This window comes from Anomaloglossus baeobatrachus, chromosome 12 (genome assembly GCF_048569485.1).
Source record: "Anomaloglossus baeobatrachus isolate aAnoBae1 chromosome 12, aAnoBae1.hap1, whole genome shotgun sequence".
Lineage (NCBI taxonomy): Eukaryota > Metazoa > Chordata > Amphibia > Anura > Aromobatidae > Anomaloglossus > Anomaloglossus baeobatrachus.
The window spans coordinates 35,528,475-35,544,021 of NC_134364.1; the positions used below are offsets into that span (position 1 = coordinate 35,528,475).

General features: G+C 48.0%; 1 protein-coding gene across 1 annotated transcript in view; it reads right to left on the reverse strand.

The window, feature by feature from the left end:
- The window catches only part of ITPKA (inositol-trisphosphate 3-kinase A), a 153,527-nt gene extending 147,600 nt beyond the window's left edge, over positions 1-5,927 (reverse strand). The window contains exon 1 of the mRNA XM_075330756.1: positions 5,326-5,927. Coding sequence (XP_075186871.1) covers positions 5,326-5,859 — 534 coding nt within the window. The 5' untranslated portion in view covers positions 5,860-5,927. The remainder of the gene's footprint in view (positions 1-5,325) is intronic.
- Positions 5,928-15,547: the final 9,620 nt, after the last annotated feature.

Below are 15,547 nucleotides of genomic sequence, written 5' to 3' on the forward strand. Positions count from 1 at the left end.
ATAAAAGACGATTATTAGCTGTAATTGCAAACAAGGGTTATTCCACAAAATATTAAACCTAGGGGTTGAATAATAATTGACCCACACTTTTATGTTGAAAATTTATTAAAATTTAACTGAGCAACATAACTTGTTGGTTTGTAAGATTTATGCATCTGTTAATAAATCCTGCTCTTGTTTGAAGTTTGCAGGCTCTAACTTATTTGCATCTTATCAAGCCTGCTAAATCTGCAGGGGGTTGAAGACTACTTGTAGGCACTGTAATATACAGTTCCAGTAATAAACATTTGGCGCCACCTGTAATGTGCTATGAATGCGGGGATTCCTCTGAACTGTATGGCTATTACATCTGACACATAGTAACGTCAAGTAATGTTACAGGAGGATCCGTGTCCGGACACAGCTTGTCACTATTTCATTTACTCTCCCCATTAGTCACACACTGCAGTAAAAGGTCTTCCACTATTTACTCTGAACACTGCATTTCCATAGGTTTATTGTTTCAGGACTTTTCCTTGGAATATTAACTCTTTCATGAACGTATTGTCTTAACCCTTAGCGAATGATCTCTGCTGATAGAGCCCAACAAAGCACAGATCTGGTACTGATGCACTCGATGGACAGATCATCAATATGTTGATACCGGACAATACCTTGTTAACAGCTAAAATGTCTGTCATAAAATAAAAAAATGGTACATCCTTCCTCCCGTTCCTCCAATCGCGGTGCCATGTTATAAAATGTGACCGCTGCAGCCAATCAGTGGTCGCTGATCGGCTGCAGCCTTTACTGTTCCATCATAGTGGGCTTCTGCTCTGAAGGAGTGCTGAAGGGCCACAACCGATCATTGGTTGTTCATTGGCTGCAGCGGTCACTTGACATAACAATGACATGGTACTGCAATTGGAGGAACGGGAAGACAGTATATAGGCATTTTTTGTATTTTATAAATGGACAAACCCTTTAACCGAGGGCTAGAATGAAAGAGAGATGGTTCCTATGAGATTTCTGGAGGACCAGGAACCCATGATTTACAAGGATGCCTAGCAGTATCCTGCAGTAGTGACTTTCCCATCCAATTGGTGCTGCTGCCGGAGAGCGGAGCCCCTGCTGTCAGGTTTATTATATTATTGGGGTACCTATCTAACAAAACAAAAGAAAAGCTATTAACCCACTTAAAGGGGTTCCCTATGAGATTTCTGGAGTACCAGGCACCCATGATTTGTCAGGTTTATTATATTTTTGGGGTACCTATTAACCCACTTAAAGGGGTTCCCCCACAGAAGACACAACCAATGGAGTGTCGTTTCTTGTGCTGACATCTAGTGGCCAATGTGAAAACTACAATATTTGATCTTATTTGTTTTGAAAACACAACAAAATTCAAAATAAACACTTTAAAAACAAGAGCAGATTCTGTAAACAAAAAACCTCCAAGTATTGTGTGAAGCAGCCTGTGTGTATGAATTCCTGACCTTATACACAGTATGATGGCGTCTGCCCTCACTGTCACTGATGATCTTACATAGAGGGCACAGCTTTCCATATTAGATTACAACTTATTATAGCAGAAAATGAATGATAGAGAGAGACAGACAGAGACAGACAGGCAAAGAGACAGACCTGGAAAGAGACAGATGGGAAAAGAGACAGCCCTGGCAAAGAGACAGACCTGGAAAGAGACAGACGGGGAAAGAGACAGACTGGGGAAAGAGACAGACCGGGGAAAGAGACAGACCGGGGAAAGAGACAGACCAGGGAAAGAGACAGACCGGGGAAAGAGACAGACCGGGGAAAGAGACAGACGGGGAAAGAGACAGACGGGGAAAGAGACAGACCGGGGAAAGAGACAGACCGGGGAAAGAGACAGACGGGGAAAGAGACAGACGGGGAAAGAGACAGACCGGGGAAAGAGACAGACGGGGAAAGAGACAGACGGGGAAAGAGACAGACTAAGAAAGAGACAGACGTTTCGGCAGGAAAAAGCCTTTGTCCCCCTGACGAAGGCTTTTGCCTGCCGAAACGGCCGTCGGGTGGACGCCGGTCTCAGGCTTTTCCCGGTCCCCTAACAGGTATGTTCATAACCATTGGACACTGATCCCTTTTGAGTCTTTTTCTGTGGTTCATTGGGCCCCTTTGTGCTAATTATAGCAAGTATGTTCACGTAGTGACCAGTTTTTCACACGTGATCCACAGTTTGCTCTCATATATATATGCCTGTTATCGTTGGCAATTTTGATTTCTATACTATGTATATTATCATCATCTTCTATACTGTGTATATGAAAATTTGAATATTTATATGATTCTCAAGTGACTGTCTATTTACCTACCGGGAATTTCTGACATTGGTGTTCTTCTTGTGATTGTACCGCTCACCATTTACCTTTAATAAAGTCCTTTCACATTCAGCAATTGGGCTTTGTCGGTCATTTCTTTCTTCTCCTGTTTCACGCTGACTATAGTGACTGAGCCCTGTGCCACGCTGACTATAGTGACTGAGCCCTGTGCCACGCTGACTATAGTGACTGAGCCCTGTGCCACGCTGACTATAGTGACTGAGCCCTGTGCCACGCTGACTATAGTGACTGAGCCCCCTGTGCCACAATTATGACTGATGGGCAGCAGGCCCTTCCCTGCACCCCCTATCATAACAGTTTAAGCCCCTGCCCACCCCTCTAAAGCTGTTTGCAGAGTCAAAATTGTCTCACATGATCTGTAGCTCTTATACACTGCCTGGTTCAATATGTCATCCGGCCTCTGTTGTGCCACTAGAGCAGCATATACCGGGTTGTGCCCCAACATTTAGCCGCTATCCTGCTCCCTGTGCCAATCACACACCGATGGACACTTCCTGCAACTTATTCACTGGTTCATTCAAAAAGTGTCAGCACTTTATGCTATTCTGCCAGTCAACGTAGGGCTTGAACCCTGGAGAGTGTGGCACCAGTCATGCCCTTGTGCCAGGTAATATCCAGGACACTGTGGCACCAGTCATGCCCCTGTGCCAGGTAATATCCAGGACACTGTGGCACCAGTCATGCCCCTGTGCCAGCTAATATCCAGGACACTGTGGCACCAGTCATGCCCCTGTGCCAGATAATATCCAGGACACTGTGGCACCATTCATACCCCTGTGCCAGCTAATATCCAGGACACTGTGGCAGCAGTCATGCCCCTGTGCCAGGTAATATCCAGGACACTGTGGCACCAGTCATGCCCCTGTGCCAGGTAATATCCAGGACACTGTGGCACCAGTCATAACCCTGTGCCAGCTAATATCCAGGACACTGTGGCACCAGTCATACCCCTGTGCCAGCTAATATCCAGGACACTGTGGCACCAGTCATGCCCCTGTGCCAGCTAATATCCAGGACACTGTGGCACCAGTCATACCCCTGTGCCAGCTAATATCCAGGACACTGTGGCACCAGTCATACCCCTGTGCCAGCTAATATCCAGGACACTGTGGCACCAGTCATACCCCTGTGCCAGCTAATATCCAGGACACTGTGGCACCAGTCATACCCCTGTGCCAGCTAATATCCAGGACACTGTGGCACCAGTCATACCCCTGTGCCAGCTAATATCCAGGACACTGTGGTACCCAGTCATGCCCCTGTGCCAGCTATGTGGAACCAGTCATGCCCCTGTGCCAGATAATATCCAGGACACTGTGGCACCAGTCATGCCCCTGTGCCAGATAATATCCAGGACACTGTGGTACCCAGTCATGCCCCTGTGCCAGCTATGTGGCACCAGTCATGCCCCTGTGCCAGATAATATCCAGGACACTGTGGCACCAGTCATGCCCCTGTGCCAAATAATATCCAGGGCACTGTGGCACCAGTCATGCCCCTGTGGCTGCTAATATCCAGGGCACTGTGGCACCAGTCATGCCCCTGTGCCAGCTAATATCCAGGACACTGTGGCACCAGTCATGCCCCTGTTCCAGCTAATATCCAGGACACTGTGGCATCAGTCATGCCTCTGTGCCAGGTAATATCCAGGACACTGTGGCACCAGTCGTGCCCCTCTGGCTGCTAATATCCAGGACACTGTGGCAGCAGTCATGCCCCTGTGCCAGCTAATATCCAGGACACTGTGGCACCAGTCATGCCCCTGTGCCAGCTAATATCCAGGACACTGTGGCACCAGTCATGCCCCTGTGCCAGATAATATCCAGGACACTGTGGCACCAGTCATGCCCCTGTGCCAGCTAATATCCAGGACACTGTGGCACCAGTCATGCCCCTGTGCCAGCTAATATCCAGGACACTGTGGCACCAGTCATGCCCCTGTGCCAGCTAATATCCAGGACACTGTGGCAGCAGTCATGCCCCTGTGCCAGGTAATATCCAGGACACTGTGGCACCAGTAATGCCCCTGTGCCAGCTAATATCCAGGACACTGTGGCACCAGTCATACCCCTGTGTCAGCTAATATCCAGGACACTGTGACACCAGTCATGCCCCTGTGCCAGCTAATATCCAGGACACTGTGGCACCAGTCATGCCCCTGTGCCAGGTAATATCCAGGACACTGTGGCACCAGTAATGCCCCTGTGCCAGCTAATATCCAGGACACTGTGGCACCAGTCATGCCCCTGTGCCAGCTAATATCCAGGACACTGTGGCACCAGTCATATCCCTGTGCCAGCTAATATCCAGGACACTGTGGCACCAGTCATGCCCCTGTGCCAGCTAATATCCAGGACACTGTGGCACCAGTCATGCCCCTGTGCCAGGTAATATCCAGGACACTGTGGCACCAGTAATGCCCCTGTGCCAGCTAATATCCAGGACACTGTGGCACCAGTCATGCCCCTGTGCCAGCTAATATCCAGGACACTGTGGCACCAGTCATATCCCTGTGCCAGCTAATATCCAGGACACTGTGGCACCAGTCATGCCCCTGTGGTTGCTAATATCCAGGACACTGTGGCACCAGTCATGCCCCTGTGGTTGCTAATATCCAGGACACTGTGGCACCAGTCATGCCCCTGTGGTTGCTAATATCCAGGACACTGTGGCACCAGTCATGCCCCTGTGGTTGCTAATATCCAGGACACTGTGGCACCAGTCATGCCCCTGTGGTTGCTAATATCCAGGGCACTGTGGCACCAGTCATACCCCTGTGCCAGGTAATATCCAGGACACTGTGGCACCAGTCATGCCCCTGTGGCACTCTGCCTTGACGTTTGTGGCACCAGTCATGCCCCTGTGGCACTCCGCCTTGACGTTTGTGGCACCAGTCATGCCCCTGTGGCACTCCGCCTTGACGTTTGTGGCACCCGTGTGCTGTCAGTGCCCTGAGGCTCCTTACCAGGCTCTGCTCGTCGCTGTGCTCCAGGTCCACGTTGCCCTGGCTCTTGCTCTCGGAGTCGCTGAGCAGATCGTCCTCTGAGTCCTCCAGGGCAGAAGAGGAGCCGGTGGAGGACAGGGACGTGGTGGAGGCGGACAGCCGGCGGCCGGCGAGCTTCAGCAGCCCCTCCGTCCTCATCCCGTGCCAGCCGGGCACCTCTATGAGCGCGGGGCTGGGCGGCGGCGGCTCCTCACTGCTGGTCACCAGCAGCTGCGGGATGACTTGTGGGCTCCGCGCAGTCCCCCAGCTGCCTCTCCTCGGCTCCTCGCACACCTCCCCGTTGCTCCGGTGCCAGCTCCCGCTGCCCATCCTCCTCCGGCGCCGCGGCTCCCGGTGCCCGTCCCGCTCCGCTACGCACCGAGCTTCAAAGTAGAGTCGCAGCTCCCCGACGCTCAGCCGCTTCCGACCACTGCCAAGATTTGGCGAGATAGGGGGCTCCCCTGGACCCCCATTATGGTTCATTCCGGTGTCGTTTGTTACTTCTGTGGGAATCATCCAAAACGCTGAGTCGCGGGGGGAATCGAGGACAGCGTGCTAGAGAAGTGCGAGTCTGTCATAGATGTGTCCGTGTGAGCAGCGCTGAGGTGGCTGCGATACACTGTACTCACTTCCTCCTCAACCTGGGACTTGTTATGTGGGAGGGAGGGCAGGCCTCTTATCTGCATGACTTGTGTTATAGGACAGGTTTTACTACTAAGCCCTGACTGTACACTGACTAAACCTTACCATGACTGGGGGACGGTGGCTACAAGGGTCCCATGACCAAGGGACGATGAGTACAAGGGTCCCATGACCGGGGAATGGTGAGTACAAGGGTCCCATGACCGGGGAATGGTGAGTACAAGGGTCCCATGACCGGGGAATGGTGAGTACAAGGGTCCCATGACCGGGGAATGGTGAGTACTAGGGTCCCATTACCGGGGAATGGTGAGTACAAGGGTCCCATGACTAGAGGATGGTGGCTACAAGGGTCCCATGACCGGGGAATGGTGAGTACTAGGGTCCCATTACCGGGGAATGGTGAGTACAAGGGTCCCATGACCAGAGGACGGTGGCTACAAGGGTCCCATGACCAAGGGACGATGAGTACAAGGGTCCCATGACCGGGGAATGGTGAGTACAAGGGTCCCATGACCAGAGGATGGTGGCTACAAGGGTCCCATGACCGGGGAATGGTGAGTACTAGGGTCCCATTACCGGGGAATGGTGAGTACAATGGTCCCATGACCAGAGGATGGTGGGTACAAGGGTCCCATGACCAGAGGATGGTGGGTGCAAGGGTCCCATGACCGGAGAATGTTGGGTACAAGGGTCCTATGACCGGGGAATGGTGGTTAAAAGGGTCCCATGACCGTGGGCACGGTAAGTACAAGGGTCCCATGACCGGGGACAATGGGTACAATGGTCCCATGACCAGAGGACGGTGGGTATAAGGATCCCATTACCGGGGGACGGTGGGTACAAGGGTCCTATGACCAGAGGTCAGTGAGTACAAGGGTCCCATGACAGGGGACGGTGGGTACAAGGGTCCCATGACCAAGGGATGATGAGTACAAGGGTCCCATTACCGGGGAACGGTGGGTACAAGGGTCCCATGACCGTGGCACGGTAAGTACAAGGGTCCCATGACCGGGAACAATGGGTACAAGGGTCCCATGACCAGAGGACGTTGGGTACAAGGGTCCCATTAGCGTGGCACGGTGGGTACAAGGGTCCCATGTCCAGAGGTCAGTGAGTATAAGGGTCCCATCACCAAGGGACAGTGGGTACAAGGGTCCTATGACCAGAGATCAGTGAGTACAAGGGTCCCATCAGCAAGGGACAATGGGTACAAAAGTATCATGAATGTGAGACGGTGAGTACAAGGGTCCCTTGACTGGGGAATAGTGGCTACAAGAGTCCTATGACTGGGAGACAGTGGGTACAAGGCACCATAGGTCCCAGATACTCTGGAGAGTGGGCACAAGGGTCTCATGCTCTGGAGAACAGTAGGAACAAGCGTCCCAGGTGCTCCATGGAACAGTGGGTACAATGGTCTCATGTGATCCTGGAAACAGTGGTACAAGGGTCCCATGTGCTCTGGGGAACCTTGGGTACAAAGGTCCATGGCCAATTAATTATTTTCCATCCTGGTGTCATGTGTTTCAGTAGTGTTACAAGTTTTAGGTGTGAATGTAGAGCAGGGGTGTTACATTTGGTGTTATCCCTCACACACTCTCTCATACTGGTCACTGGAAGTTCAGCATGGCTCCTCATGGCAAATAATTCTATTGAGGATTTGAAAAAAGAATTGCAGCTCTACATATAGATGGCCGAGGCTATAATATGATTGCCAACAGCCTGAAACGGAACTGCAACATGACGGCCAAGACCATACAGCGGTATAACAAGACAGGAACCACTCAGAAAAAGCCTCGCCATGGTCCGACTAAAGAAGTTCTCAGGATCGGTGTGGGTCCCAGCAGACGGAAACCCCACAATCAGTAAAGCATCCCTTATCCATAGATATTCATAGGGTATAACTTGTTATTTTGGGAATAACTTTTTAAGGTAGTCAATTGAAGAATCCATCTATCATATCTTTTAAAAGTTTTAAAGGGGTTGTCCACTAATCGGACAATCTCTTCTCAATTCGTGTGTTTCCCTAAAGTAAAATAATAGCATCTACGGTATAATCACCTCCAGTGCTGGTGCCATTCTAAAGGTGTCAGCACTGGTTCTCCTGGGGCTTACGTGACATTGTCATGTGATCCCTGCAGGCAATCTACGGCCGCTTTACTGTCCCCTCCTTCAGATAAATCATATATTCGTAGGAGGTAAGAGAGCAGCCGCAGCTCTGACTTCCCCAAGGTGTCAGTTCCTCCGCTAAAACGGCACTGGAGGTGAGTAAAGCTGCTGGGTTTTTTTTCACTTTGGGGAAACCTAGTGATTGTGTGAGTAATTAACCCCTTTAAATCAGGCCAGTGTCAGGTCACTGTGTACCAACTCCCTGGTAAATAAAGGAGAGTCAGAAGGTATAGTTGCACTTGGATCCAAAAGTCACATAAAGAAATACAAGTGTTTGTTCTCTGTACTATAATAACACTGCTTTATCTCTTCGTGTTATCATTGTGCTTATGCCACATACTGTGATATTACTGCATTATCTCTGTATTGTGACATAAATATGTGCATAATCCTTGTATTATGATGCTGTCTATCATATTATTTTGCCATTCTCTGTGACATCCCTCTCTGCATTATTCCCGTCTTGTGACATCACTCTGTGCATTAGCCCATTCCGGTGACATCACTGTGTATTCGCTATGTATTGTGACATTGTGGCGCCCCTGACCTGGTCAGGCACCACTGAGTACTGCACTCAGGCTGAGTGAGTACAAAACAGGTAATCCCAAAGGCTGACTAGGGTGTGGACACACACAGACACTTAGTAACCAGGACACACACACGGCTTAGAGGGGACCCCTGAGCAGACCCAGGGAAGGGGCGTAGCCCTCGCATCCCAGCTAGTGGTGGGTAGTGAGACTGGAAGCTGCAGAGTGTGCAGTGTAGTGATGGGCAGTCCGGCTCTTTTTGGTGATCCGGTTCCTATGGCTCCGCTCACCAAAAAGAGCCGGATCTTTCAGCTCGTTCTCGGCTCCTTATTAAATATGTGTTCACCCCAGGTGAACACATATTTAAGACTATAGTAGCGCCACCAAAGCCCCGCTCACCTGCGGCTAAACCCCGCCCACTTACAAGCGGCCAATTAGATTGCTGAGTACACGGAGTTTAGCCGCAGGTGGGCGGGGTTTCGACGGTGAAAAGAGCCGTTTAGAGATTTTAGTGGCTCACACTGGTGATCCGGCTCCTGTCGTTCACAGCAGGGAGCCGGATCTTTGTGTCAGATTGTTCGCGACCGACACATCACTAGTGCAGTGGCAGCAAAAGGAGAGGAGTGGAGCAGCCACGTCTGAAGAGTAGAGCAGAGGAGCAGGAGACGCTCAGACCCTGCACCTGTAGTGGCTACTGACGGGGAGAGCGGCTACCCAGTAGTGTGCCGCCTGAAAACCACCTAGTGAAGAGGTGGCTGAGTAAGGAGACTACCGGTAGGCCAGGCCCGCACGGGGAAACAGGTCCCCAGAGCAGAAACCCATTTACTCGGCCTGCTAAACCTGCTGGTGAGGGTGCTGGATGTACCTCGCTAAACCACACAGAGTCCGCAGCATCAACAGCAACGAGGGGGCCCATAAGTAAAAGAAGGCAAGCAGCCAGAATTACTTGGTCCACGCTGTCAGCAAACGGGCCAGAAAGGGGAGAACGGCAGTTGCGACTTCCCTGGGTGATTCAGGTCACCCCAAACAAGAAGGGCTAGGAAGGGAGTCAGCAGTCACCCCTGGATCAGCCTAAAGGATACCTGGTTCCACCTGATTCACCATAGCATCACCCGGGTTAGCTCACGTTACCACCAGAAAAGTGAGTAAAAATCCGAAAGACATTGCTGTTTGTGTGTGAGTTCTTCTGCGACTTGTGTACTACACACACCTGAGCTCCTGGGGCCAGCCTCACTCTCGGGAGGCCATAACACCAGACTGCATTTATCATCGGCCCCCAGAAGCTGCCTAAACTGCAGTGGCGGTCACCCCCTGACCGCAATACCGAGAGTGGCGTCACGATTCCTATTGAAGTTAACCTGACCCTACCTGTGGCCAGAAGATTCCCAGCACGTGAAGTCCCTGAAGACCCTGAGGCGACCTGAAGGTAATGGGGCTTCACAACATCACTGTGCTTGTTAGTCCTGGTTTGTGACAGTTCTCTTAGTGATCCCAATAAAGTGATTCTCTGTGACCATGTTTCATATGTGAATGTTGGGAATTAAAGGGTGTGTGTGTCACCCCAAAACACAATTTAAAATGAACATATACCCATATGGGGGACTTATACCTTCACTACATAAATGTGTCCATTGTACAAAAAAAAGGCTTCTTATTCCCATGTGCTCATTACAATCTTAAGTGCACCTTTCCCCTCCTTAAATTTGGATACCTTCATCTCCCTCCAGAGCCTGTGCTGTCTCAGGAGAAAATCACTCACTGTCATGGTTCCTAGATTGCTGCTTCTGTGCACACAGCTGTCTTCTTTCCGATGTAGCCGCTCCAAACCAGAGGTGTCAACCACCAGAGACGCAAACACAAGCTTTATCTTGAGACTGTGCTGGTTCCGAGCAAGTCAGCACTGTCTATCACCAGAGAGCGAGGCCAGGGTATCCAAATTCAGGAGGCATAAGTGCACTGCAGCTGCCCCGCCGCACCAAGGGGGTCACAAGCACCATAATTAGTATATAGGAATAAAGAGTTTTTTGCACAACTGAGGGACACATTTATACAGTAAATGTATGGGGCTAAGTCCCCAATATGCTTGGTTTAAATTGTGTTTGGGGATGACAGAATCCTTTTAATGCCGATTGTTAGGGTTAGAATTGTTGCCCAGGGCTGTGGAGTCGGTAAGCCAAATTTTTCATGTCAGTACTGGACAGCTTTACCAAACTGGTGAAGCCTGCCTGGCAAATTCATCAATAGTCGTACCACTTTAGAGTATAACTTACGCCTGAAATGTACTCCAGGCCCCGAGTGGGGTAATTTTGCTGGTGGAGGTGCTCACCAGTTGTATGATGTGCAAAACCCCAGGCTCTTTATGTCCCTTATTAGACATATAATGTCCCATAGCATAGCATTATAATGCCTAATGGTATTTTTGCTGCATTTTCTTAGGGCAGTATATAGTAGTAATGAACACCATTATTTCAGTGGTGTGTCACCTACTTCTTCTTCTGCAGTAGATTTTCTTAATTTGGGCTACACTGCAACATTGACCATGTAGCCAAAGTAAATTTCAACATGGTGCAAATGAAGAGGATTACTTTCCAGGTTGCAAGGTACCCTGCGTTAAACAAGTTGTGAAAAAATCCAGTTGGTTCTGACATTTTGCAATTTGTTTGTCGTGGTACCTTATGGGCTACAAGTCAACCCCATTCACTTGTATTATGTAGTGATGTAGCAGTGGCATATTGCCATTATTGGCTATTTTGGGGTCAAAGTCACAATGTATCCCCAACCTAATCATACTTTTCGGATGCAGCACTGGAGCGCTCTTATTAATGTGCGTGCTCCGTAGAGTCCACAGTATTGATCAGTGGCTTCATCTCCCACCCACTTGCCACTGATCATCACCTTTATTCTATACAATGCATAGGGAGAAACATGATCAGCAACTTTGCAGTGAGGAAATCCCACTTCTCAAGAATAGTACTTGTTGTTTTAAAATGTTTTAATCTAATATATAAAGCTGAGTGTGTGTATGTGTGTGTGTATGTATGTGTGTGTGTATGTATGTGTGTGTGTATGTATGTGTGTGTATGTATGTGTGTGTATGTATGTGTGTGTATGTGTGTGTGTATGTGTGTGTATGTATGTGTGTGTGTGTGTGTGTATGTATGTGTGTGTGTGTATGTATGTGTGTGTGTGTGTGTGTGTGTGTATGTATGTGTGTGTGTGTATGTATGTGTGTGTGTGTGTGTATGTCCGGGATTGGCATCTGCTCCGTCGCAGATACAGCCACAAAATTTTGCACACTCACACGTCTGGACCCCGAGAGCGTCATAGGCTATGTTGTGAGGCGAAATTTTAACCCCGCACGTTCCAATTTACAAATCAATTTTGCCCCTATCTACATAATGGGAAAAAAGTGAAACGAAAAGTGTATCCGCACCGTCGCAAATTTTGCACACTCACACGTCTGGACCCCGAGAGCGTCATAGGCTATGTTGTGAGGCGAAATTTTAACCCCGCACATTCCAATTTACCAATCAATTTTGCCCCTATCTACATAATGGGGAAAAAGTGAAACAAAAAGTGTATCCGCACCGTCGCATTTACAATCACAAAATTTTGCACAGACACCTCATGTGACCCAGGGAACGTCGTAGACTATGTTTTGACAGGAAAATTTCACCCCGCGCTTTACAGTTACTCTCCAAAAAAACATGCCTTCATTAAAGTAAATGGAGCCTGGAACTACAGGTTATTAGTAGGAGCTGTGAGTGGTTGCTATAGGAACAAAAGACATTCATAGTATAAGAAGATTACATGTGAGGTAATAAGATGTCGGTGGTGAGACGGATAGAGAGAGACAGAGAGAGACAGACAGAGAGAGAGACAGACAGGGAAAGAGACAGACAGAGACAAACGGTGAAAGAGACAAACAGAGACAGACAGTGAAAAAAACAGACAGAGACAGACGGTGAAAGAGACAGACAGAGGCAGACCTGGAAAGAGACAGACCTGGAAAGAGACAGATGGGGAAAGAGACAGACAGACATGCAGACAGGGACAGAGACAGGCAGACAGGGAAGGAGGAGACAGCCGGAGAGACAGACAAAGATAGATGGGGAAAGACACAGACCTTGATAGAGACAGACAGGGAAAGAGACAGACAGAGACAAACGGTGAAAGAGACAAACAGAGACAGACAGTGAAAAAAACAGACAGAGACAGATGGTGAAAGAGACAGACAGAGGCAGACCTGGAAAGAGACAGACCTGGAAAGAGACAGATGGGGAAAGAGACAGACAGACATGCAGACAGGGACAGACACAGGCAGACAGGGAAGGAGGAGACAGCCAGAGAGACAGACAAAGATAGATGGGGAAAGACACAGACCTTGATAGAGACAGACAGGGAAAGAGACAGAGAAATAGAGACAGATGAAGACAGGCAGACAGGGAAAGAAACAGACAGGAAAAGACACAGACAAAGAGACAGGGAGTCAGACGAGAAAGAGACAGACCTGGGAAAGAGACAGAGAGATAGAGACAGACAAAGAAAGCGACAGAGACAGGCAGACGAGGAAAGAGGCAGACCTGGAAAGAGACAGATCTGGAAAGAGACAGACCTGGAAAGAGACAGACGGGGAAAGAGACAGAGAGAGACAGACGGGGAAAGAGAGAGATCTGGAAAGAGACAGACGGAGCACATTACTTGGCCAATTTAGTTAAATCTGTGTGGAATATCTGTGGTGTTGAAATATATGTTGTGAAATGCTTCTATTACCTTAGTTTTTGCCTTTTAATAATTACATTTCTATCTATTTGTTTTGTGGTTTTTGTGAGCAGAATATATTTTTGTTAATACATTATAGTTTGATAACGGCAGTTATTAACCTGGGCGAAGCCGGGTAGTACAGCTAGTTATCAATAACTGTATGGTTTATAAAAATAGTAAACCCATTTAAAAGTGAAAACGAGGGAATTCCTTGGACCCCCCACCATAGCCCAACTAACGTCTAATGGATTGCCGCTTAGAGTGTCCATTTTCCGGTACCTGATCTTAACCTTTTGACAATGTCATTTCTAAAATGTCCCATAAAGAGTGAAAATTAGAGTTACCATAACGGAGCTAGCTGGAAAGTAATTCATAAAAAGTGCTCCATGCTGGCTCATTATTTTAAAGAAAGAAGAATCACCCCTGGCTTCTGTGCTTCTGCACCCTGCTGGGAAATATCATGAATGGGCAATAAGTGGACTGTTACTTCATCTCATGACGTTGATCCCTATCTGCACAGATTGGTACCGGGAAAGTATTCAATAAAGCTATCAGAAACCGATGACTTCAGATAGGAAGACTTCTGGCCACTGATGGGTGTATTTTGCTTGTAGATAGAAGATATCTCTACTTTTTAGTTTTAAATCTCCCTGTCCCTGGCACTTCAGGAGATTGTAAAGTATCTGCTCTGGGTAGTATAAACTTACAACATTCACAGTGCATTTTGGTGCAGGTGTTGGATGCAAATCTCCCTAAAATTTGCAATGTATCAAAAAAAAAAGGTGTAAAACTTAAAAGTATATGGAAACCAATAAGATGACTGTCTCACTTAAAGGGAACCTATCACCAGGATTTTCGTATATAACCTAAAGCCAGTGCTATACTGGTACTATCAGGCTGATTCTATACATACCTTTAGTGGTCAGCTCGGATGATTAGGTTTTGAAATGCAAGAAAGTAAAGTTTATCAAATCGGCAGCTGCTTGAGTGACAGCAGCTGAAGATCAGATAATTTCTAAGGGGAATTCATAGTTATCCCCTCCCCCTGTTAGAATTAGCATAAGTATTATACAAATGATGTAAGTTTTCACTTCCAGGACCTGTGGTAAGGTCATACCCATGTGACCAGAAGGGGCAGGGACTCGGCCAATAGGAAAATGTCGCTTTGTGGTATCAGATTTGTTGGCTGAGGCCACGCCTCTTCTGGTCACATGCGTATGACCTTACCAAAGGTCCTGGAAGTGAAAACGTACATCGATTGTATAATACGTATGCTAATTCTAACAGGGGGAGGGGATAACTATGAATTCCCCTTAGATATTATCTGCTCCTCAGCTGCTGTCACTCAAGCAGCTGCCGATTTTATAAACTTTACTTTCTTAGATTTCAAAACCTAAACATCCGAGCTGACCAGTACAGGTATGTGGAGAATCAGCCTGATAGTGCCAGTATAGCACTGGCTTTAGGTTATATACGAAAATCCTGGTGATTAGTTCCCTTTCACTGCAATTTTTGGAATGGGTGGTCTCTCCTCCGTCCTTTGTAATAGACCCCACACAGCTCATTGGTGAACTGCAGGCATTGAGCAAATGTAATGATATTTGCACCATGTCATTCCTGACAGCTGATATTTCTTGCTTTTCCACAAACATATATATATATATATATATATATATACACAGTATATACAGTATATATATATATATATATATATATATATATATATATATATATATATCAGAACATTTTCTCTTTTGAGTCATTCATAGGCAAATCAAGAGCTGTGCCATGAGGTCTCAATCTGAACCTTTGTTTGGCAATTGGCTGTGCCATGAGGTCTTGATCTGAACCTTTGTTTGCCAGTTGGTAAACAAATGGGATCTCGATCTGAACCTTCCTTAGCTAATCTGTTTCTGGGTCTTTTTGAAACTCAAAACATATGGAAAATAACAAATACATTGTATCTCCGGTCCTCCCAAGATCTCCTTTTCTCCTCCTCTATCATTCGCTCCTCACGCAACCGACTCCAAGACTTCTCCCGAGCATCCCCAGTCACTACATCAGACTATCTACTTCACTTGCAACCTTCAAACGGAACTTGAAAA